The sequence below is a fragment of the Polyodon spathula genome, chromosome 25 (assembly GCF_017654505.1).
Source record: "Polyodon spathula isolate WHYD16114869_AA chromosome 25, ASM1765450v1, whole genome shotgun sequence".
Lineage (NCBI taxonomy): Eukaryota > Metazoa > Chordata > Actinopteri > Acipenseriformes > Polyodontidae > Polyodon > Polyodon spathula.
The window spans coordinates 17,310,789-17,335,851 of record NC_054558.1 but is presented as its reverse complement, the minus strand read 5'-3'; the positions used below and the strand labels follow the sequence as shown (position 1 = coordinate 17,335,851).

General features: G+C 37.6%; 2 protein-coding genes across 18 annotated transcripts in view; both read right to left on the bottom strand.

Annotated features, from left to right (window-relative positions):
• The window catches only part of LOC121299698 (ataxin-2-like), a 29,749-nt gene extending 17,797 nt beyond the window's left edge, over positions 1-11,952 (bottom strand). For 16 of the 17 annotated variants that reach the window (XR_005947452.1, XR_005947454.1, XR_005947456.1 and 13 more), the window contains exons 1-10: positions 11,734-11,952; positions 8,095-8,131; positions 6,051-6,110; positions 5,756-5,827; positions 5,515-5,665; positions 4,082-4,096; positions 1,885-2,000; positions 1,401-1,492; positions 804-998; positions 351-529 (exon numbers count right to left, since the gene is read on the bottom strand). Coding sequence is in view for 5 of the 17 variants with exons in the window: in XM_041227632.1 (XP_041083566.1) it covers positions 351-529; positions 804-998; positions 1,401-1,492; positions 1,885-2,000; positions 4,082-4,096; positions 5,515-5,665; positions 5,756-5,827; positions 6,051-6,110; positions 8,095-8,131; positions 11,734-11,852 (1,036 nt within the window). In the remaining 12 variants the exon portion in view is untranslated. The remainder of the gene's footprint in view (positions 1-350; positions 530-803; positions 999-1,400; positions 1,493-1,884; positions 2,001-4,081; positions 4,097-5,514; positions 5,666-5,755; positions 5,828-6,050; positions 6,111-8,094; positions 8,132-11,733) is intronic. The other variant, XM_041227634.1, reaches the window with a different exon arrangement.
• A 2,459-nt stretch (positions 11,953-14,411) lies between these two features.
• On the bottom strand, positions 14,412-24,950 carry LOC121300174 (BRCA1-associated protein-like). The gene is made up of 12 exons (XM_041228661.1): positions 24,713-24,950; positions 23,594-23,755; positions 23,278-23,494; positions 22,311-22,500; positions 21,743-21,856; positions 21,320-21,468; positions 20,794-20,869; positions 18,728-18,866; positions 17,463-17,572; positions 16,763-16,852; positions 16,454-16,557; positions 14,412-15,754 (listed from the first exon to the last, which is right to left on the bottom strand). The coding sequence occupies exons 1-12, from the start codon at positions 24,786-24,788 to the stop codon at positions 15,391-15,393; spliced, it is 1,791 nt and encodes a 596-aa protein (XP_041084595.1). The 5' UTR covers positions 24,789-24,950; the 3' UTR covers positions 14,412-15,390.
• Positions 24,951-25,063: the final 113 nt, after the last annotated feature.

Below are 25,063 nucleotides of genomic sequence, written 5' to 3'. Positions count from 1 at the left end.
TTTTTATGAAAGAGAATGTCCACTTGCTAGTGTCAAAGGCATACACGTTAGAATGTTGTTTAGCCTTGTATGTTAGCTGACAAAGTCTTTCTTTTTTTTTTGTTTATCATCAACTGAACAAACATGCACAACATGAAAATTATGTAGTGCAAGATTGTGTCCCGCTTTAGATTTAAACTGCTGTCTCTGTGCAACCTCTCGTCACATCTGCTTCGGATATGTACAGAAAAGCTGCTTAGGTTGTGGTCACCCCACAATGATTTCATTGTTCTTTTGCTCAGATGCGGTTTTTGTTGAGCCCACAAATCAAAGTAATACATTTCACCCCTGCAGTTAAACACTGGACTTACCTCCATTAACCACTCTTTGGTCTGCTCCTGAGCTGGGACTGTAGTCCGAGTTGTGAGCTCCAGTGCGGGGAGGAGGGGGTCCGGAGCCAGGTTGGGCCATTCTTGGAGAATTCTGTCTCCCAGTGCCCCAGGACATTCCATCCCTATTCCTCTGTCCCGGTGGAATGTACTTATTTTCTCTGGAGCAGGAAAAAAGAATGTTGAGAAATTCTTGTAAAAACTGTATTACCTACACTATACTATACATGTTCTGTGCAAGTGCTGTCCTACTGCAAAAAGAGATGTGACTTTTGTTATTGGAGGACCATTATTGCCGGAACACTCACTCTCACACACAATTTTGTTTAATGTTTTTTCAAACAAATTTGGCAGACATGGTATATGCTACACTTTTTAAAAATTAAAAAAAAAAACACTACACCATTGATCAAATCGAGCTAATGAAGTGTGCACCTGGAGTTCATGCTGTGTCCTTCTCTTTCAGAGTTTCTTGCCACAGCTGTGTATTTGTCCTCTTCTGTGCGATCATCGTTCTCCACAGCCACTCTGGCTTTATACGAGGCGCTTGACTCGATCTCATCTGCGAGTTGCGCTGCTCTGGCTTCCCGCTTCAGAAACTCTTCAGAAGTGTCCCTTTCTAGAGCCACCCTACACCAGCAGAAACAGTCACTTTGAGTTACATAAATAATATATTTTCAACACACTGTTAACAGTTTCATGAATCTAACAAAAACACTATCTTTGTAAAATTTGTTACAAATGTTACTTTCTTTCACAATACCAACAGCCAAACTTCCCCTAATGAATCATAGAACACAGTTTTGTACAAAGGGAAAAGTTCAGTGTTGCATACTATTTCTAAAATATTTCAAACTGTTCTCATGAAAATGGGAGCGCTATGTGTTTTCTGTAAAACAGGATTGTGGGACACTGCAGCCTGAAATAGCTGTTGTTCAGTTCTGGCTATATATGGTTAAACCTTCATTTATAAACAAGAAATGCAATGGTGATGAAAAACTGAATACTCTTAAAATGTGTTACACAACTTACGTATATGAGGAGAGACTGCTGTCATAAGTTGATTTTACCCCATAGTTTTCTTCGTTAAATTTAAACATGTCATTTGGATCCCAGCCATTGGACTGTCAAGGGAGAAATAAATAATTGCAATCCATTTATTTCATGCCATTATGTACCATCAATAAACCTAGCAAGTAACAGATATATTCAGATAAGCATTCAGCATTGAACATGTACAATAACTAAAAAGACACAGGCTTGCACAAGTGTAAGCTATCTCAATTGCCAAGTATTTTTTTATACTTTTAAATCTGTCTGGAAAAAATGCCTAGCAAACTACTAAAAGCATTCTGCTTACCACATCCATAATTTAGATGTTAAACCTTAACTTGATTCCTGATAAAATATTTAGGAAATTACAAAGTTATCTGGTAATAACCAACACAGTATTACAGATGAATATGGTCAATTCCTACTTTTTTGATATAATATTGCATATAGTAAGAACACACACCACATCAGTCTCCAAGGCCTCTAGGTCCTCATTGACACTCTCACCACTGTCCCATGGTTCCAAGTCTTTGTGCTCACCATTTATTCTAGCATTGACAGTAGGATCTGTGAATGCATCTGTAATAAATGAAATGTATAGATTTCTTAGGATAACAGTATATAGTTAGCTTAACAAACCAGCTGTGTGACATTAAACTGGAAAAACAACGACATGCAACCACTTCTCGCTACAGGACCAAAAGCACATCCTTTGATGCATTCCATTCGTGATCATTTCAGTACAGTACCAAAGTAAATAAAATCAAAACGTAATTGGGTGTTGAAATACTGTCAAAACAAATACATATTTAATGCTTCATTACCTGAATTGGTTGCTAATTGTGGAGCATGGTATAGTACGCAATGCAACTGTAGCAATTTCTGTCAATCACTGTTAAAATTTGGAACCTAGATCAGATTTTTTTTTTGCATTCTTATTTTGCCCCTTTTAAAAATCACGCCTTGCACCTTATGTTAAAACTACTGTTCCCGAGACAAAAACACAATTGCAGCTTCCAGCAACTAACAGTGAAATGAAATTCACATTCAAATACACTTGCAATGCTGCCAAAAATACAATGTCAATCTGCCTGCTTTGTGTTTTGCTATTTTGATAATCTGTCTGTTTCGTGCTCTGGTGTTCTATTAGACAAAGTAATTACTGCAGGTAATGATTAATTCTTGTCAGCTCTCTCTATAAGCATATAGTATAACAAGAATGCAGGTGCAAGTGAAATGGCATTTATGGGGCAAAAAGGAGGCATGACCATACCACCTTATAATTTTTCATTGGTGTAAAGGACCACCTTATAACAAGAGATCACTAGATTATAACAAGTGTCTCTCTAATCCGCAATATTTGAAACATGACTACTGTATTTAGAAAACAGGCATTCAACACATCAATCCAAACATATGTTTTAAGATTTGAACCAGCTATCTCTTATTGCAACCCCTTTTGAAAACAAAATGTTGCCCCAATTCTAAGTGAAAGAAAGAGATAGAACAAGAATTAGTGGCAACAATGAAAGAAAAGCATAGCTTAAAAAAAAGAAAAAAGCAAGCATGCAGGATTTAGTAAAAAAAAAAAATTAAAAAGTAGTGTAGTTGGCTTGTATAGTATAGGGCAGGTAACGTGGGGGATTCTCGGATTACCCATTGAAAAATGATCAATATTTAGATTTTAAAATGATCCACATTCTCATTATGAAAATAAAATAAATACAATCGTGGAAGGTTGTTTTAATCATGCAAATGTTTCACTAACACAAGTACAGTGCTACAGCAGACTTTGTTCAATCAAGGATTTCTTCAAGCCCACATCAGTAGATTTTATTGAAAACTCATTACTAAGGTTTCATGGTTTACATGCACTATATTCCTGTTCTAAGCCTCAATGCTGCTCGGTTTGAGTTCCAACTATCACAGCACAGCACACAACATTTACACAGACTGCTCCCTAATATTCAACTCATCACGTCTCAGCACATTTACAAATATCTCACAGAAGAAAGACAGCCCTGTCAAATTTCATTTAAGAACTATTGCTAACTGACTTCATGTCTCATGAGCATTCAGTGAAGCAAAAGTTGATTTGCACACACAGCACAATTACAAAAAAAGCAAATCAATTGTGCAGTCAGATTTTTGACACACAAAACACAGGTTAATAACACAGCCTCCTGACATGAATACCTATTTAACATGCGAAGCACAGTGAATGTGAGCTTTTGTTTCTCAAACATCTATACAAAGTGGCCTAAAGTCAACCACTAAGCAAATGTGCAAATCTAAACAAAAGCATAGTCTACTTTTGAATTACAAAGATTGTATTATCTTTTAACTTTACCATTTAATTTTATTTTTTTTTTCCACCACCAACATGTTCAGATTTCTGCATACTATGGTCTAAATAGTGGAAAGAATTCCAACTATAATTTTAATCAATTGAATTTTGAATGAAATGTACATAGTGTATACCTTTCCTAATTTACAATCAGTTAAAAAAATAACTTGGTGCTTTATTGAAGGTCAGGCAGTTAGGAAAGCACATTTACGCAATACCCAAAATAGCATTAAATGCACATTTAGAAGGTTCCAATTAAAAAGTGTTTAGAAAAAGGAAAAGTGCAAGAGTGTAAAACAAAGTCATATATTACCTGTTTCTGAAGAAACTAGATTGATTACAAGAGAAAGAAATTAAGAAACAGATTCAGTGGACAATTAAGCACTTCAAATAAAAAGTAAAGTATTAACCCACTAAGTATATTGTTGTAAACTGTAACAAACTAAAACACCACGTTTGTATCTGTACTTCTTTATCAAGCTTGCATGTTAAAACTTCATATTCACAGTTGCTGACTTAGCCGTTGCAAGAAGGACAATAATGTTGAAGAATGGACTTTTCTTTCATCTTCAATGTTGTCGTATAACAAGGACAGTCAGCACTTTAGTTCATTCAGTCCTGGTTCACTAGTGTTGTGGAGAATGATACAGATGTGTAAGGAGTCCTGCTGCTTACAACAACCACCCAATCAGTGCTTATAAACTCTAAAACTAGGTTAACTTATAGAAATGCAATGCATTTAAAGTTGGAGGAACTGAACACATTATAAATATATAATGAATGTATGTAACAGTGGACCCCCTCTACTTTACCAGCCAACAGGGGGACTGGTTACAAAGATAAGACTTTTAGCATGTTGTTATTACCAAACCCAATTATGCCAAATATTCCATCTTGTCCTGTATGCATTTTAATGAGGACAAGAACTGAGGAATTTATCTGACAAGAGGGTGGCAAGAGTTCTGATCATTATCGTGTTACTGATTCTGAATATTTATCATTTACCAATTATATCTGTTTACATATATTTTGATAAAATCTTTTTGCAACTGTGAATGCATTATTTTCCTATATAAATCAAGCCATTTAAAAAAAAATGTAAAAAAAGGGAGTCCACTGCAAGTGAACTAAACAATAAAAACATTAAGCCAGGGTTGGGCAATTTCAGTCCTCTAGGGCCATTCCAATTCAGGGCTAGCGGATAGAATTCAATAATTTGCTTTCAGACTTGGGTTGAACTGGATCAATTAAATACTTTATACACGGTTGGAACTAGAGGTGTGCCGATACTTGTATTTTCAGAGTAATTTAAAGTTGATAGGTATTAATAAAATGTATTAAATACTCAACACAAAACAATGTGGCCCATCTGTGTCCCCTTATCAATCAATAACAATCTGACAGCGTTATTACTATAAAACCTGTTGTGCTCAAACAAACTAAAATGCATTTAGATTTCATAAGCAACCTTTCTTTTATCCTTTTGATACAAGAGGAAAATTAGATTCTCAATGGCTTTTAAAACACTCAGTGCAGATGTTAGCTGCCATTGATTGATACTCAATTATAAAAGGTGGATGAAGGGCAGCTTTCTTTTTTTGAAATCAACACAATCATGAATAGGTGCTTTTTGATTTAATACAATAATAAAATACTTCTTAAAGGCAATTACTTAGAAATTATCAGTATACCCATACTTTGGTAAGACTAGCCCTCATTAAACATTAGTAACATTTATATGCTTACCTTTTCTTGCATAATTCAAGTCTACATCTTTAAACTGCACCACAACGACATCTGATGCCTTAAAAATTATACTCTCCAGAATATCTTCACGCTTTGGGCAGAGACCAGAATCTGGACTCTTGCGGTGAGCAGCGTCAAGCACCAAGTCACACTGAAATGCAAAAGCACACAATTATCTGCTGAAACACCACAGTCTACGCAAAACAAGACCAAATGTGAAGAGCCCAACAACCATGCTTACCTTGGGACTGTAGGTTTTAAAAACTCCTTCATAAATAATTCCATTTTTTACTTTTAATTCACATTTTGTTCCCTAGAAAAGAAAAAAATGTAATGTAAACATCATGTTTCCTACTTTGCAAAAAAAAAAAAGTGCTACTACAGTAGTTTAACTTAATTCAAATTTGCTTGTGCAAGACATTTGTGACAAAACATCCAATATTATATTTCTCTCATCTAAAGCATTTTCTTTTCTATAAATTTGGCTAACCTTCTAGAACCACCAAGTAACCTGAACTAACAAATATGGTACTTACTACAACTGATGTTAGGACATGTACCATCCTCATGTTTGCATAAACACCATCAAAAGGAATCTGGAAAATGACATTAAAAGGTACACCATATGACGAAAGTGCTGGTTTACAATAATTGGACACTGAATTTGAAAACATACTGCTGTAATTGTATCAAAGGGTATTACACAAACAAAAGGAATTCAGAGCTGAAATATAACAGGAATACCAAAACCCTGTGCTTCCTCCAGATATTCAATCATCTTTGAATTTTAAATGCAAGTATTAAGCACTGACCACAATTACCTCCTAGGTATAAAGCTATCTCCAACAGTAAACACAGACAAAACAACGTACAGTAGATCAACTTTATAGCAGCTGGCAAAAGCTATTACAGAAATTTGATACATAAAATATATAGGAAACATCAATGATGGAGATTTGTTACTAACTCAGATCTGAAATGAGGTTCATGACCCTTCAGAAGACACAGTATGAAATTACTCTTCTACAAAAAATAATTCACCACTGGAAATTGTTTTTTCCCTAGCTAAACTCTTTCTATTTGCTAGGCAGTTTCAGATTTCCACTTAATATGCCGATTATGCAGAAAAACTGTCAAGGTTAAAAAAAAAGAAGAAAAATAAACTTGTGTTAATCATTAAGCAGTAGTTGTGGTTCGTATAGTTTTGCCTTTATTTTCTTTATAAATTCTATTCCTCATGTAGGTATTTTTAATTTCATTAGATTGTGAATTTGAACTGAGGTAGATTCAGAATTGAGCATCTTAATTCAGGTGGTTCCTCCAAATGTAAAAATGATGACTTACTGAATTATTTGCATACTGTATTTCTTTAACATTGCAGGGATATTGTTTTAGGATGGATGTCTGAATTTGTCTCAACATTAATTGTGACTCCTACCATCTTGACAGCAACCTATTAAAAGTGATATCTGCTGCCTACAGGATTCTTACCCTGTTAAAATGAATTAACTCCACAGAGACTCATTTGTAGTATTGAGGGTTATTCAGTCATCTTGAATAGTTTACTTACTTGCCTATATCCTCCCCCATACTATAAGTGACTGTCTTCATACAAAGTGCACACATGCTGTATCTGACTGGCAAAATGCAGTAGCCAGATAGTATGGTTTTGCAAAAAAAAAAAAAAAAAAAAAAAAAAAGTGAAACCCTCTTGTTGAAGGAACAATGTACTGTTTATTACTCCAGAGGCAATAATTTGTACCTTTTCCTAAATATAAAAATTGCGGTAACAGCCTCAGTTGTTTATCTACCCAGCTCTTTTTGAAAATAACTTGGTTAAGTCAACAGGCATGTGTTGCTTCTCTTTAATTGCATAAGAAAGCGTTGCCGCCTCTTGGCATATGCCCAGTATAAATCAAGACCGAGTGACTCACATGGTATTGGGGACATGGCCTGTTAAATTCTCTATGACTTTTCGGCCTTGAAGAACAAAGTCCTACACATACTGAATGACGGTATACATGCCAGGAATAAACACACCATAGAACTCTGTGAAGGCCATGGAGTGTACTGTACATTATAAACTTGTTTAAATGTTTCAAGATATGTTTTTTCACTTACAGAATTAGTATCAATCTGTGTCTTTCAGTGGTCAAATAGGCTAGATAGTAAACACAGCCTGAGGCATCTGAATCACCTTTACTGCCAAAATGTTTAGATTTAAAATGTATGCAGTTTCTCATTTCACATATCTAAAAAAAGAATCCACAGGAGATTTAAAATGTGATGGCCATAATAAGAGACAATACAGAACGCAGAAAGGTAACTGTACAAAGATTTAACAAGCACATTTTACCAGAGTGATCCTACAGTGGATTTTGCTCGAAGCTTACATTTATTTTTTATTATTATACACACTTTTTTTTGCATGGCAGTTTTTATTTGCTCAGCAAAAATTTCAAATATGGAGTGGATTTCCATCTGGTACTTCACAGGTCAGACTATATCTATTCAGTTCGGCGTAGAATGAATTTAATAACATTCTAAAAAAAATAAATAAAAACTACAATGTGTACTTACTGTAGCTGGGGGAGGACCTTTTCCGCTGCTGCGCCCTCTGAAATATCACATAAAATGCAACCATAAATAAGAGTGTGAATTATTGGAGGTGGGGAAAAACATTTACTCTGCTAAGTATATAAACATATTACAGGGGTCAGCAATGTAAAAAATAAGAATAGAAGCTAAAATGCCTACTCTCAGTCAAGCACAAGTATTCCTTAAATTCAGGCAAGAGGTTATCAAGACAAATTCTTGCAGCAAATCAAATCCCAATTACTTAGGATTCCCATGCCCTCCAGAACTCACGTTAATGTATAGAAATATACATGTACACAAGTTTCATTACAACTGAACATGTGTAGGGATGGGAATTTTAAACATTTAAACCAGGGGCATCAAACTCTTGGGAATTTTAAACATTCAAACCAGTGTAATTTGGCCAAACTCAGTTTGAGACTGGGTTACTTTATCCATAAGAACTCCAAATCATTCATTACAGTGTAATTTGGCCCGGCTCAGTTTGAGTCCATTGGGTTATTACACATAAGAACTCCAAATCCTATCAGCCATCAGAAAAGTAGCAGGAAGATTAGAGCTAAAGAAACAGAAGACAGCGAGAGACAGCCAATCACATCTCATGCTTGGTGCTTAAGGCATGTTTTCCGTTAGACACTGTAGCCTACTGGCCGTCAAAAACGGGAATACAACTCTTAAAATATCCAAGAAAAGAAAGATCGATAATGAAGCGAGACTGTTTCAGGAAAGGTGGGAGTCTGAATATTTGACTGTAGAGCAGTAAGAAAAACCCATTTGCTTGGTATGTAAGTACTGCGGTTAAGAAATAATTAAACTAAAGGCGCCGAATTAAAAAAGAACTTCTGATTTACAGAAGAACATGTTTAAAAAGGCAAAAACTGAAAGTGATGCGGCAGTAAAGGCAAGTTACCTTGTGTCAGAGCTAATCGCAAAGTTGTCAAAGCACTTTTCTGAGGGTGCTTTTGTAAAAGACTGCATGCTTAAAGTCACAGAAATAGTCTGTCCTGAGAAAAAGCATGTATTCCAATGTCAGTCTTTCAAGAAATACCTTGGCAGAAAGAATGGATGACCTGGCTACCAATCTTCAAGATCAGCTCACTGAAAAAGCAAGCGATTTCGGGAGATGGATTAGGGAGTGGAGTATCACAGGGATCAGTATTAGGTCCTCTGCAATTTCTAACCTACATTAATGACTCAGATTCTGGTATAGTAAGCAAACTTGTTAAATTTGCAGATGACAGAAAAAACAGGAGTGGGCAAACACCGGTGCAGCTGCATAGGTCCTTCAAAATGATCTAGACAGCATTCAGAACTTAAATGCCATTTAATAGAGAAAAGTGTAAGGTACTGTACGCAGGCAATAAAAATGTGCATTACAAATATCATATGGAAGATACTGAAATTGAAGAAGGAATCTATGAAAAAAGAATATTTTGTTCAGTTCTGGTCCCCTCGCTACAAAAAGGACATTGCTGCTCTAGAAAGAGTGCAAAGAAGAGCGACCAGAGTTATTCCTGGTTTAAAAGGCATGTCATATGCAGACAGGTTTAAAGAATTGAATCTATTCAGTCTTAAAAAAAGACGACTACATGGCGATCTGATTCAACCATTCAAAATTCTAAAAGGTATTTGCAATGTCGACCCAAGGAACTTTTTTGATTTATATAACGAGTCAATTACTATGTATCCTTTTGATCAGGGGCCTGTTTAATGACTAGAAATTCACTATCTGCCATGACTGGCACACAATCTTGCCAACTGTATTTTTGTAGCTACCATTTTATGCAGTCATTTCAGTACTAACATAGGAAGGAAGAGAAAATCTGTTAAAATTAATGATTATATTTTATTATGCAGTATGTGCGAAACTCCAAATCATGGTGATAGTTGCATGGAAATATCTTCCCTATGATTATCAATGCTTGGCATTAAAACTCCAAGCATTAAGATCTAAGTTTCACAGTAAAATTTCCAGTCACATCATTTCCTACATCAGCAGCAGTAGAAGAACGTAACACTTTGGTACACTAATCCAGGTAAATTGCTCCTGGCGTGCAGTAACAAAGTATTCTGCTAAAATCAGCTCACTATGTATGGCTAACCCAAGGCATTAGCTCCCTGCTGTTACCATAACATTACATTCAATTTTGCTCTGGTTTCCAGACAATTTGCTCTCAGCAGGCAGTCATAATACATTGCGAATTGTTTTGAATGGAATACATTTGAACACTTGCATAGAAATATTGCGAGTGCAATCTTTCTGCTATACCACTAGTTCCACAGCAGAGCGCATCATGTAAGACACGTTTTACAGTGAATTAATACACTGAAATTCTGGCTATTTAAAAAACACACACCAGTGGAAAGCAACCTAAAATTACACCTCTGCTGTCCTGCAAAACACAGTTGATGTAATTCTACTTTTAACATTTCAGACGATATACAGTGTATCTAAATAATTTAAAAAAGCACCTTACAATGGTTTAAAGACCCAAAACTAAGGACACGCATCAAGCCATTAACCTGTGGCATATACCATCCGATTTAATTTTAAATATTATCTGGTACAGTTCGTGATGTATCTTACCATTGATAAAATATGCTAATCTACAATGTTTACATTGTGAACTGGTTGCAAAAAATGAATGTGCAATTCTGTAATTTAAGCCCTAGCATCTTTGATCTAACGCAGCCCACGTGAGCACTGTCACCCGTGACCGGCCGGGCCTGCCTCTTTCTGCAGAGATTCCAATTCATGACACTGGAATGCAATGCTTAGGTGTAACACAGAAACTTACCATCCTCCTAATTACACAGCACAAACAGCACGCACTTGTACTATTTTAGATGGTTTCTGAAAGCGTCCATTGACAATAAATAAAAATAAAAATACTGTGCGGTTGTATTTTCATTAATCTAGGGTGCAACTTGCTGCATTTAGTCTACAAAAAAGTACAGTCTACATGCCATGGGAGTATTTATTTCACACTTAGATATCCAGCTAAATACAGTCCAGAAGTATGTAAATACATCTTAATCTGCTAATGCAACATGCATTTCTCCACAAGACATTTTCACTTTAAAAAAAAAAAAAAAGAGGTTACTTAAATTATAAATATTACGGCACTTTTGTGAGGTGTTATTGCTCGTTTTATTATAAAATTACATCTGTAATTAAAATACATTTTAAATGACAGTATATCGCAATCTAGCTGCCCCTACATAGAGATCGACTATATATATATATATATATATATATATATATATATATATATATATATATATATATATAGTGAAACGCAATCGACGGTTCTGAATGTCACGCACACTTTAAAAATAAAACTATACAAAACATCGCACCTGAATACAAAGTGCGTTGCAGCAGCGGCATACAGACACGAAGCGAAACCAAAGAGAGAGCGCGGCCTGGAGAGGTGGGGTAGGCCATGTCGTTATTATAATCATTGATATTAATTTGAAAAAAAAAAAAAAAAAACACTTTACTTGCCACCCAGACCCACTCTTAACTGTCCCACAAGGTAGTAAAAGACTTGTCAAAAAAAAACGAAGCTCAAAGAGGTTCCTCGTGTGCTGTCAGATGGACAGTAGAAATGCACCGACCTGCCCATGTTCTGCCGTCCGCCGCTCCCCCCGCTTCCCCCGGCGCCAGAGGCCGCAGCCGGGCCGCCGCTGCTGCTGTTGCCGGGTTTTCGGTTACCTCCGGCCTGCTTCATTGACATGATGATGATCCCATAAACAAAAACGTATATTGTTTTGTGTTCAAAAGAACAGAAAAAAATATGCAAAATAATAATAATGCAAATGGTTCAATATAATGTATACAGATATATATATATATATATATATATATATATATATATATTTTATTATTATACAAATTAAAAGAAAAAATCTGTATTTATTTTTTTCCTAAAATGCAAAGTATTCCAATAATTATTGGGTTACTTATGATTAATATGAATTCCTGTTTCAACTATGGCTTAAATGTATTTAATTGCAGTAAACAGGATTTTAACCCCTCTCTGTTTCTCTCTTGGTTGCTATCAGCGAAGAGACCAAAACACTCTGAAAGAAGACAAAAAAAAAACTGCGCATGGATATAACCAGGGCGCAGCGCTGCGTACATACAACTAATTCACCGTTCTGCACAGTGACAGTTCTCAGGGGGCACAGATTACAAGATATTAAGTACTTTTCAAAATTAAAATCACTCTCCCTAAAGCTACTTTAGGTTGCTAGTTTATTTTTGCAGTGTGACCAGTGTTCTGACCAGGCGGACTATTTACAGGAAGTCGGAAGATTATGGACCCTGGTTGTGCTGTGTCTACCACGTGAGCCGGTGGAAGTATGTAGCGAATGACTGTCACAGAAAAAACAGCTGAGGCGTGTGTTGTATTTAATTGTTCTTTTTATGAGAGAAAAAAAAAAAAAAATAGTATAGTATTCTATATAAAAATATCAGCTCCCCCGATTAAAAGCATAGTTGTAGCCATGCCGTGTTGTTATGCCGATATTTGACGGTATCATTTCCCAAATTAAATGCTGTTGTAAAAGAATATATGTACCCAGTTGAGAAAAAACTGCATTCTTAATGCTAGCTTTATTGATTTCTTTCATTTTGTTTTGTTTTTCACATGCATATGTCATGTTGGATCTGAGCTCAGCAGCCACTGACTCACGGTGTGTGACCCTGAGCAAGTCACTTAGCCTCCTTGTGCTCTGTCCTTCAGATGAGAGGTAAAACCGAGGTCCTATTGTAAGTGACTGCAGCAGTAGTTGTGATGCATAGTTCACCCCTAGTCTTTGTAAATCGCTTTGGGTAAAAGCGTCTGGTAAATAAAAGTAAAGCTAAAGTAAAGTGTGAGCATGCTCACTTCATCTTATACTGTTGACGTAAAAACTGGAGATTATTTCTTCTTATATGTTTGTGTTCCAGCCTAGTATGTCTTTGGGCTCCAGCAAGTTGCTAAAGGAAGCTGGTTGGAAGTGCTATTGTATTTGCAATAAGGCTGAAATCAAACAGAAATCTTTGCTCAGACAACTAGCTTCTCTCATCCAGAGAACCCAAGCATGCCTGTAGAATGCAGATGCTGCCAATGTTCTATTTCATTCCAAGGTGTTACAGAATTAAATAGTTTTTTTTTATTATTATTATTTTTTACTTTGTCAAGTTTTCTGTGTTAAGTTTATTTAAGCAGAGTTCAAGAGCTGATCTTCTCTTCTAGTCTCCTGTCATATAAAGCCCTTGCTAGATAAGCCATTGTCTTTATAGAAGTAACAACAACATGTAGTTCACAGCAGTACAAAAAGAAACTTGGTCCTTTGTATCTGTTCACTAGAAGGCTACTTACATCTATGGCAGGAAGCTAGAACAGAAGAGCTATCTCAGCTTAAAGATTAAAATGTGTAAAAGAAATGCATATTTGAATTGTATTCTCAACTATTCATATAAAAGGTAAGTGGGCAATTACATACATGTTCCTTAAATCTTTGAAAACATACTTTGAAGCTAGTTAATTGAATAAATCATGAATTGAAACCGGCTATAGGTGTTTGGCTATACTTTGAGCATTGCAATATAAACAGCTTATTATGATTGAAAATATTATACAAAGTTTGAAAATGTAATTTGCGATTTACTTCTGAAGAGGCAGTGTTCACATTTACAAAGCAACAGAATCTTTCCCACTGGTCTGTAACTTGCCTAATACAGTCATCATAATTGAAACACATCATGCCCTGACATATGTTCAAACTGCATTCTTCAGGTAAGAGACATTAGCAGTTGCTGCACCTGAGAGCTTGTTTTACAGCAGGGTAATAAAACACATAGCCCATTATACATTTTGGGTTGCTATTCACAAAGCATAGACGAAGAAGAATTTGCACAATGTTTTAATTCATTTGTAGTACAACGGATACAGATTTGTGTTTGGCTTGATTGTCATTGGTAATTGAGAATTGTTTCTACAGGTTCTAATTGGGGAAAAATAGAGGATTGTCCAATATACAACATTCAGGATCATTATGTAATATATACACTGCACAGTGTAATCTTATAAACTACTGTATTACATGTCCTGTATCAATTCTGGACAGTTTTTGAAGGTGGTATATAATATGTACTCAGTTCAGAATAAACTGCACAATTAGTTTATCACTTGTTGTGCTATACAGACATTGCATATATATATATATATATATATACACACACACACACACATATATATATATATATATATATATATATATATATATAGGAAACCAAACTGGAAGAAAATGTAACCAGATTATGTTTTAAAGGGTACAGACTGAAAAAAAATACACTGATGAAAAAGGTAACTAGCAAAGTGCATGCGTTATTAACCCTACTGATACTTAATCTTATAGCACACGCTAGTAGATGGATAAGCTGAAAGCACTGATTAATGAGAATGCATTTAAAATTTACTTACAATTTAGTATCCTTAATAATCAAAATGGTCAAACACATATCATCCAACTTGTATTGCACTAGGAGTTGGGCGACCACACCCAAAATAACATATCACAGCCATTAGCTATTTAGAGACATCATGTACCTATGGATATATCCAATTGTAGGATTCATCCAATATTTCAGTAAATTAAATGTTTAAATTTACTTGAAAGCTAAAATGCATGTTACATAGTTGCTATGTGTTGTGCAAATTGAAAACCACCTAATTTAGTACATTCTCTAAAATGCCCTCACTGCATAATGAAAAGCAGGGCAAACTTGTTGTGAGGAAGCAAAATTACTTAAGTGGCTGTTTGAATGAATATGCTTCAAAGAATTGTCTGCAAACATTAACTCACTTTTCCATTCCCCTTACGCAGTTATATATGCCACACATATAATACACAGACAGATGTACATATTCCTTAGAGAAAGGACAGAAATGCTGAATGCTTAGTCTCTGAGAGGCTTTCTTTACAAACAGAGCTCTGCAGCAGATGATGAGGGTTCCCAAGGCATCTTGTGTTGCAGTTTCCAATATAAAGGGATGGCACAACATTAGATGCCCTGGAGACTATTTTCAATGCAAATGTCTTGTTAGTATAGTGCAAAAGAAAATCCAATAATCAGAATAAAAAAGTGCTGTATTACAGGGATTTCAGATAACACAAAATAAAATAAAAAACAGTAGGGGGTGATCCGAGATAAATAAGAGTCTTTATATTGTTACCAAATTTTTTATTTTTATTGTGGAGCAATTTCTGCAGGCAGTCCGTTCTTTATTTGCCCCTCTTGCCCCGGCCCTTCCTGGTGGAAAGCTTGCCGGTGCTGCCCAGGTTGGGGGAGTTTGAGGAGGCAGCGACAGCGATGTTGATCTGCCCCTCCTGGATCTCCTGGCGCGCCTCGGCTGGCATCTGGTTGATCTGCTGCTGCGTCTCCAGGTAGAACATGACGTCTCGCAGCTGCTCCTGCAGCTCACTGATCTGCCGCTCCTTCTGCTCCGAAGTCTCCCGCAGCCGCCGCTCCTCCTCCTTCAGCCGGGCCTGCAGCTGGGACTGGTTCGCCCGCAGGCACTTGTTCATCTCCTGCTCCTCCTGCAGCTCCATGCTCAGCTTCGCCAGCCTTGTGTTTACCTGTGTGCACCTCGAGAAAGACATTTGTACTTTAGTATAAAACACAAGGTCTGTGAAACACAAAGAAAGATTTTGCCTCCAGTAATTTGCCCTCTTAGTGGTTCTTAAAAAAAGACTGTGCCTCTTGCCCCACAATGCTGTGATTCAGTCTTGACTGTGCACCGTAACTAATTAACTCCAATGGGACTCCTACCTGACAGTCAAACGACATGCTTGGTTTAACACATGTGACTCGGTCAGTCCTGCACATGGTACAGGTGTGGGTTAACTACCGAATTAGGCAGAGGCTACTCATGCTTATAGCTATCCATGAAAAATAAGGAGAAATGCAACCATCTGAAACTATCTATACTGTAATCTGAATCTGTATGAGCGTCAGTTATGTCCATCAGTGAAAAATCTAACACCTATTGCAGTGGGTTAACATAGCGAAGGGCTCTGGACGAAACTACTGAACAATGTCTGCTGCTAATTATGGCAAGATTAACCACTGGCAGTGAAGCCTTAGGATGCTCAACCCTTGCCTTCACCAGCTGGAGTCGCTGTTGAGCAAACCATAATACTACACTTTAAACCAACACAAGACAGTGTAATACTCAGGAAACCTTGTTCAGTACAAGAGGTGATGAAACACGCCACCCTTCTTAAAACAGGCAAACCTACTCATACCTTTGATGAAAACAGATACAAATGCTATTATGTTACTTACTTTTTCTCCAGAGACTGCTTCTCTTTAACTAACTGATTCAGCTTCTGTTCCAGGCTGTCACATTTCTCAATGGTCTCCTTAAACTTAGACTTCATGTTTTTGATCTGCAGGGAAATAAAAACAAATGAAAGTGAAACTTTCAAAAGCAGTTTAAAGTATTTTGTTGAAATTGCAATTGAGGGGCCCCTGCTGTAGCACAGTAGCCTGTATTTTCAGTCATTTCATAGGCACGCACTCTAAATAAACAGCCAATGAAGTGCAAGCACTCTTACAAATACATAACAAACACCTCCCTGGGTATACACTTACTTCCTCTGCAGTGTCTTTTTCCAAATGAACAATTTTATTTTCCCAGTAGATTCGTTGCGAGTCTAGCTGACTGGTCAGAAGGTATGAATACTAGGAAGGATATTTAAAAAAAAAAAAAGTTACTTCTGTTGCATTTAAAAAAATAATTAAAAAAAAAAAACAGCAAGGCAACAATTTAAGCTAACTGGAAACCAGAGTCAGGTCAAATAGATCCAAAACCTAATAGGAGGGTTAAGTGTGCTTTTAATTCTTGTTAGTGGGTTGAAGTTCAAGCTGACCCTCATATTTTCCAGCTTTACAGATCATTCATGAGACGGGCCATTGGGCTTGTATTAAATCTACAAAGCTAAGGACACATGCAAGACTGAGTTACTTAAAATCCTTACTTTGAAGGTTAGCCCACTTCTGAATTTATATATTCTTTATTACTTTTAGCATTAGGTGAACACTGCATGTATTTATATGTTGCAGTGTAAAATGACCATAACGTCTAATGGGAGGACAGCTGAGAAGTATAATCTGTATGTCTCAACAAGCACTGCAGTAATCTGGTTCTGCAGACAGCTGGAACATGCAGTCACATCGAGGGGCCATCACTAGCACCTTCAATGCACCCTGTTCCTCTTGTGGCTCCCTGTTGCTGAGGTGCTAACGTGTTTATCTGCTGAACTGGTAAAGTTACTGGAAATCTCAACAGTACCTCCAGCTGAAGTGCATCTATCTTTTCATCCTGGCATGAATCTCCCTCACATTCATACTGGACAATCTTTCCATCAGTTTTACTAGCAACCAGGCGGTGGACATAGTTATCTGGGAAGAGAAGCAAAGTCTTTTCTTAGTGAAATCCCCCTTAAAAGGGATACAGAGTATTTGTTTTACCCATTACTGATTTACTTCCTTGCGTGGTACCTTTAGTTTAATTTTAAAATAAAATGTATTTGGGGGATTTTTACTGTGGCCAGAACAAATAGACATTGAGGAGGATTTCTTAGGCTTGTGAAAGTAAGTCAGGGATGTTCACATTTTCCATACCCTGAAATTCTAGTTTAAAAATGTGCTTTTGTCCGATCCATGGTTGTACCTTGATATGAATGTGGCAACGTTAGAAAATTAGGTGGTTCTCCAGGCAATCTCTCCACACTCAGAAGAAATCATTACCAAATTCTGCCACTATTGATTATTAACATCCACCAAATGTTTTATTTTAAAACTAAACTAGATAAAATAGGCTCTCCAATTCAAATTCAGTGCATCGCCAATTAACAAATCGAGCCTGCTGGCTCTGCAGCTCACAAATTATTCAGCAAAATGCAAGTCGGGTAGCCCTGTATAGGGGGCTTGCAACAGCAACACCACCATTATACATATCACTAGATGTTAGTGCTAAAAAGTTTGGTCTGCATATGGACAGACATGTTTACATGCAGCAAGAAGTACAGACTGTTACTGTTACTATTCTGGGCTTAAAAGGCATGTCATATGCAGACAGGTTAAAAGAACTGAATCTGTTCAGTCTTGAACAAAGAAGACTACGTGGCGACCTAATTCAAGCATTCAAAATTGTAAAAGGTATTGACAGTGTCGACCCAAGGGACTTTTTCAGCCTGAAAAAAGAAACAAGGATCAGGGGTCACAAATGGAGTTTAGACAAAGGGGCATTCAAAACAGAAAATAGGAGGCACTTTTTTACACAGTGAATTGTGAGGGTCTGGAATCAACTCCCCAGTAATGTTGTTGAAGCTGACACCCTGGGATCCTTCAAGAAGCTGCTTGATGAGATTTTGGGATCAATAAGCTACTAACAACCAAACGAGCAAGATGGGCCGAATGGCCTCCTCTCGTTTGTAAACTTTCTTATGTTCTTATGTTCTTATGTTACTAAAAATCTTAGGCCCACTGATCAAGGGGCTATTTTGTAACCATTGCTACATCTTGTTCTATGGGAAAGCGACCAGTGTCCTTTACCTCCTGCGTAGTCCCAGACTCTGTGGTTGGTTAGCTGCATGGCATAGGTGTGCTGTGTTTCCTCAAAATGCTTGTAGGCATGTCTGCTGACGTAGCGGCCACATCCGATGTGCCCACAGATTAAACAGATCCACAAGTTCTGCAGAGTATACAGTAAAAAAATTAAAAATCACTTCCCAGTTTTAGACCTTTGCATATCTGACCGATACAAGGCTGATTAACCATTTACTTCCTGGTAGTAGTGCCTATCGACCTTGATGCTTATGATGCATAGCAACGATGTTATGAAGGTGCAATTACCCCTACTAATTCTAAATGAACACCACAGTATGTTGATCCCAATGACTTTCCCTGTCAGCTCTACATTTGTTTCCTGTAAAATGTTTCACAAAAATCCTTTAAGAGAAAAAAAAGCGACCCCCCCCTTTTTTATGTTCTGCTTCCTCAGCTAAAAGAGAACTGAAGATATCAGTAGCAAGATCAGCAGCAGCAGCAGCAGCAATGAACTGCACATGAACAGCAGGTTTCAAACAGGAGTGCAGGAGGAGGAGGCTTGTGTCCCTACAGCTAGAACTACCTTTGGGGAACATCAACAAACTTGGAAAACTGTCTGCTTCCTAATGTAGCAGTACCTGGAAGGCTGTAAACAGACACAAAGGAATTGTATTTCTGAGTTAAATTAAACAGGATTTTGTGTCACTAGACCTGTAATGTGCCAAGAGTATCTGGACCAGTAAATGAGGTTCGCAGAAATGACTGTCTCTGGGTAACAAAAATGGGTCAAAATGACACCTGTCTGAAGATACTGTAAAAGGTTAACTACCAGCCTGGACTACTTTTTTCTCCTTGGTATGGATGAATGGGTGAGGTGGCATAAGGTGAGCATAGATCAGTAAATCCAGTGCCAATGACAGATTTTTACAATTATTTGAAGAAATCGCTTGCGGCTAAAGCTTTGCCACTCATGCAGAACTGACAATTCCTAACTTGTAAGCGGTCACGTTAAACTAGGAGAATACTATGGGCATGGTTTACAAGGCAACATCAACATTTCTTTAAAATTGCCATTACCTAATATTAGGGCAATGATGCCTCTTTGAGTGCAATTGACTAACATTTATATCCCTGTTTTTTTATCAAACAGCACCTAGGGTTGCTAACTATCAACAAAAACTGATTGAACCTGTTTATAATTAAGTACATTATTCTAGGAGGGACATATCTAAGTTTTTCTAAGGAGTGCTGGGTGTAGCACATACCTGCTACCACATACTGCTGAAGTATGCTTGCTGACCCAAGCCTTTCCATAATGCAGTATGTTTTAAGACTTCTCTGCTATGCATTTTCCCTCTATTCTCTGCCATTTCAATGACACCTAACTGCTGCAACATATGTAATGATTGACCCATGACCTCCATTTCTGCCGTCTGGCCCGAGCTGCTTTTTTCAGCTCGCGAACCGAAGCAGCACATGTGGCCACACTACTAAAGCCTAGAGATGAGAGTTCACCCTGACTAGACTCCACCTGGTGTCATCTGGAGTCTGACCAGAAGGGGTCGCTTTTGATTGGCAAGGCAAACCAACAAACAATTTTTCTCCCTAACCTGTGGAAATGCAAAGGCCAATTTAGCGCTGACTATGGGTGTTCTGCCATGACCAGCATGCTCCCAACATGAACAAAAAAGGTCCCGGTCACACTACTCACCCTGAACGTCACGTAGCAGTGCCTTCACTAGGGGAGACACTGGGGACCCCACAAATGGCAATTTTTCCTTTCAACTCCTTTTTTTTTTGCATTTGCAGTCATTCTGAACGGTATGGATTGCTCTTGGTGGCTCCTACTTTGCTTTGAGGCCTGTGTGATTTTAGCTGTCTTTCCATTTGCTTCTGGTGTTGTGTAATGATGTGATGATTGCTCAACACCAGAAAGCAAAACAATATTCCACTTGGGCCAGCAACGAGGATCCAGCATAACAGGTTATAAGAACTATACTGACTGAATGCAGTCATCATAAAAAGTCAAGGAAAGGAGTCAAACAACAATTCAATTAATTTAGTTCCTGTACCTCCTGAACACCGCACTCAAAACATTTATTCTCTTCCACTGGCTCTGGAGTCTGGCAGTATCTGCAAACAGGGCATCTAAGGGGAAAAAAAACGAACGTTTTAAAAAAATATGCGTTTTCCCCCAATCACAAAGAGGAAATAGTGTCCAATACAAAAACTTCAGGTATAAACACTTTGCAATGTTTCAACTCTAAACCACACCCGTTAGTAACTGACTTAATATTTTAACATGACTACATTATTGCACATGTGAACTAGTTAATATTTTAGTAACTATTAATATTTTAAAATATCCAAACTTTGATTGTGAATAAAATTTTAAATTTTAACTTAGCATGTGGTTAAGCAGTAACTTTTCCTGGAAACAGGCATTCCCATATTCTTCAGATTAGATGTCTTGACAGAAACTGCTTTGTTGATGGGAGGCACTGAGGTGATTGTGTAGTGCAACAGGTCGATTTCCTGTTACTGTTGTTAGCAGCGATTTTAAATATTATAGGGAGTTCTTCTCCACGATGTACTCACGTTGCATCTTCCCAGCGCTGCAGGCACTGACTGTGGAAGCTGTGGTTACAGAGGGTCGTTAACACACCGTTCACTGACTCATCCATCCTCTCCAGACACACAGTGCACTTAGGAAGCTCCGTCAGATCCATCACAGGAAGACTGGCTCCCTAAAGAGCAGAAAAATTACTGGTATAGGCTGTTTCACAATTCTTGCTTGTCACCAAGAATACACAATTGCTACTTGGAGGGGAAGTTACATTTCTCAAGTAAATGCTGCACGATTGTAAGGTTCTAGGGTGCTATGCAAATAAAGTATTTAAGCAGCTCACTCTACCGTTTTTCAAACACAGAATCTAACCAACCCAGGAGGATATATCTTTCCCTGCAAGAAGTATTGGGGCACAGGGTGAAGGGTAATGTGTATATTTACGCTATACCAACCTGTTCAGATTTGATGACTTCTGCTCTCTCCACATAAACCAATTGGCAGACAGCATCCTCGATAGAATTGAACTGACGCCCATTGCAAGAAGTGTAAAAGCTGTCTGCGTCAGTCTTTAAAAACAAAAAGCACAATTAAAAATGAACAGTGGATGTAACTTGCCAGCTGGAGGCACTGTATATAAAAGGCTAATGTGAAGTTGCATAAATCAATAAGGAGCACTTTCCTGAAGAGATTTGGCTGTATTGATGCACTAGCACTTCTTCTCAGTGCATTTACAGTAAAGTATACCTTTTAAAACGAGATTTTGCATTCACTTAATCCAAGTAAATCTACTTTTTTTTTTTCCAGGCCAACAATACACAGAGAAGAATGGTCTTTTTAAATAACTTTATGTTTAGAATATGATTAGGCTTTTCTTATTACTGAATGCGGAAAGATAAAAGCAACCATCTACACTACAGGGAAACTATCAAATCAATAACCTTGTAAGTGTAGGAATCTTTCATCCCCCCTCTCCTCTTAAAAAACAAAACAAAAGTCCATTCTTCTCCCAATGCCTCATACCTGAGAACGGAACTTGATCAGCACCATATACTGATTGGGAGTGGAGTCTCGGATGATTTTCATGTGCTCCATGACATCATTATAGGGTGCCACAAACTTCATGAGGTCATGGCTCGTCATGGTCGCGGGGACGGTAAGAATGCACAACATGGCACTGCGCCGCACATCTTCCGTCAGCGAGGTCATTTTGCTACCATCGATAAAAAAAACAAGTTTAAATATCTCTACATTTTTTTAGATACCAGTATTCAGTAAGCATACGTTTTTTTGTTTCCAATTTGTTATCCACTTTAGGAAAGCACAGAATTCAGAGGAATTTCTCAATTAATTCTGCATTGAGATGCTGGAATGCATAAAATCACAAATCAAACGTCTTAAAACACACACACACACACACACAGACTAAAACTGAAACAGTATATCTGAACTGAGCACTGGATGTGGCTCTATGAAGTAATTTAGCTACAGAAACTGGGGTTCACAAAACTGGCTTCATGATCAGACAATGCTTCTCTGGTTTTTATGTTTTTTTTACATATTACTACCATAGTATCTCACTAAATGTGTATATGCAAGTCTTGCCCTTGAAGGTAAAGCAATCCGAATGCAAGACTGAGAGCCCTATAAAAGAAATAAAGTGTTTTGTCGTTCAGGGAAGACTCCCATCGCTCCTATTTTGAAGCATGTACAATAACGTGAATGCCATAAAACTAACACAAAAAAACGCTAACAATAATGAAATTGCTTTTTTCTTCAATAAAGTTGTTTTTGCAAGTTGTACACTGTTACAAAAGTTTTATTCCATTCTGAAGTTTTCTCTGCTTCAACATAAGACCCCCAGTGTTTGTATACAAATGTGTATCCTAGAATTGTGTAAATCATGGGTTGGTATACCTCACAACACATATATACAGCAACCTGAGTAACAGGTTGTCTGGCTCAGACTGCTGGTAGTATCTGAACTCACTTGGTTTTGTAGAGATGCAGGATTCCATGCACAATTTCCACAGAAGGGTTCCCGCTGAAGAAGGAAATCTGATCAGGCAGTTGTTTGGATGGAGAGTCCGGCACTGTTCCTACAGCCTCGTTAGTGCTTTTACTATTTGTATCAGAAGGGCTTGGTGCCTCGCACACTCCACTCTTACTGTCCTCCGCATCTGGAGCATGTTCAGAATCCCCTTTCTCTGAAACAGGAGTGAAACAAACGATGCATCAAAAACAGCACCAACCAGGCAGTTGCAACAAACAGAGATAGTGCTGTCCCTCCCTCCTTCCAACCATACCTTGGCTAGGGCTTATGGTTTCAATGGCCATATCCATCATTGCCCTGCTCCCAATGTGCTGGTGTAAAATCACGGTTCTCTCTGTGGAGGTCTTGCCATCCAGGCTGGCACTGGCGGAGCGGAGAGACTTCTCCTTGATTTCATCATCCGACATGTCGCCGGCTGTGCAGAAGAAACATGAATAAAATATGATGACACTGCAGTAACGGTTTTAAACACACCGAAGCCACTCCTATTCTGAATATGGGAACTGTGTAGAACACAGAAAAACACACTTCTTTTGTGCTAACTGCAAACGCTTTGTGTGTAGTGTGGAATGAACAGGGACGTTTTCAATGCACAAACCCCAGAGGCACTCACGTTTTCCAAAAATCATGTGACTTGGGGATATTTTAGAGAAAAAACAATATGTGCATTCCTTTTATCGGGGTAGAGGATAAACACAGTGGCCCAATTCACTTGTTATTTAAAACAAAAGAGCTTGAACCTGTTATGTAGAAATGCAAACATCTGTAATGCTGTAGAAGCAGCAAGATCAACACTAAAGATATACTGAATTGAACTGGAATGGGGAATGTAGAAAAATCTACACCCTTGCTTTTAATTACCAAAACTTTCCAAAACATGCCCACACTCAAGAATCTGCAATACCCGATAGCTCACATTCACAGAATAAATTTGTTATTCGTTTAATAACATTAAAAAAAAGTTTGTTTTGCAAACAAACAAAAAAATTGTATAAACTGTTTTTTTGCAAACCAGTACAGTTTTCCCTTCTGTGGATGAACAATAATTCATTGCGATCGGTTTACATTTATTGAAAATGGTTTATTTCAACACATTGATCAACTCGCCAGCTGCAGGATAACAACTGTTTGGTGACGTCAATCGGAAAATGTAATCCCCATTAACAACAAAGGAGGCTGATGTGATGACAGTAGGCAGTACCGTACTTACTGTATCATTGCTTTCAAATGCACTGGAATTCACCTTACACTGTCAGATGCAATTGATGTTGTATGAACATACACCTTAGGAAAGTGAAGTGGCTGTGCATCTGTTGCTTTTAAATGACACTTTACGGATGCCAAATTAATCAAAAGCCTTTGTGTGACTCACCACAATACTGGAAACCTTCCGGAAAGCGAGAATCGTCCGCAAGCTCCAGCCGGATTACAACTAGTGAAACACTCATATGTTAAAAGATAAGACCCTAAAAGTCTGACAGAAATAATACAAAAAAAAAAAAAAAAAACAATTACACGATATGAAAAGCTTTATTTGACAAATGGCAAAAATTGTCCTCCCATTACAAAGCACACCACACCACTCAGCTGTGACGCCTCTACCACAACCAACTGCCTAGCTGCGTCTAAACTCTGTCCGGGTCATCTTCCTTTTGTTTTTCAGAGACGATCCGTCAGCTTTCTTAAAGGTGCAGAGCTTCATTTTCCCAGAAATAGTTTGAGA

Bases quoted from the DNA above. Each gene is read 5' to 3' on its own strand.
- LOC121300174 (XM_041228661.1), bottom strand. From the start codon at position 24,788: ATGAGTGTTTCACTAGTTGTAATCCGGCTGGAGCTTGCGGACGATTCT. The intron at 23,495-23,593 runs GTATGGTTGGAA...CTCCTGTTTCAG, and splicing joins AACCATAAGCCCTAGCCAAG to AGAAAGGGGATTCTGAACAT. The intron at 22,501-23,277 runs GTGAGTTCAGAT...TATCGATGGTAG, and splicing joins CTGCATCTCTACAAAACCAA to CAAAATGACCTCGCTGACGG.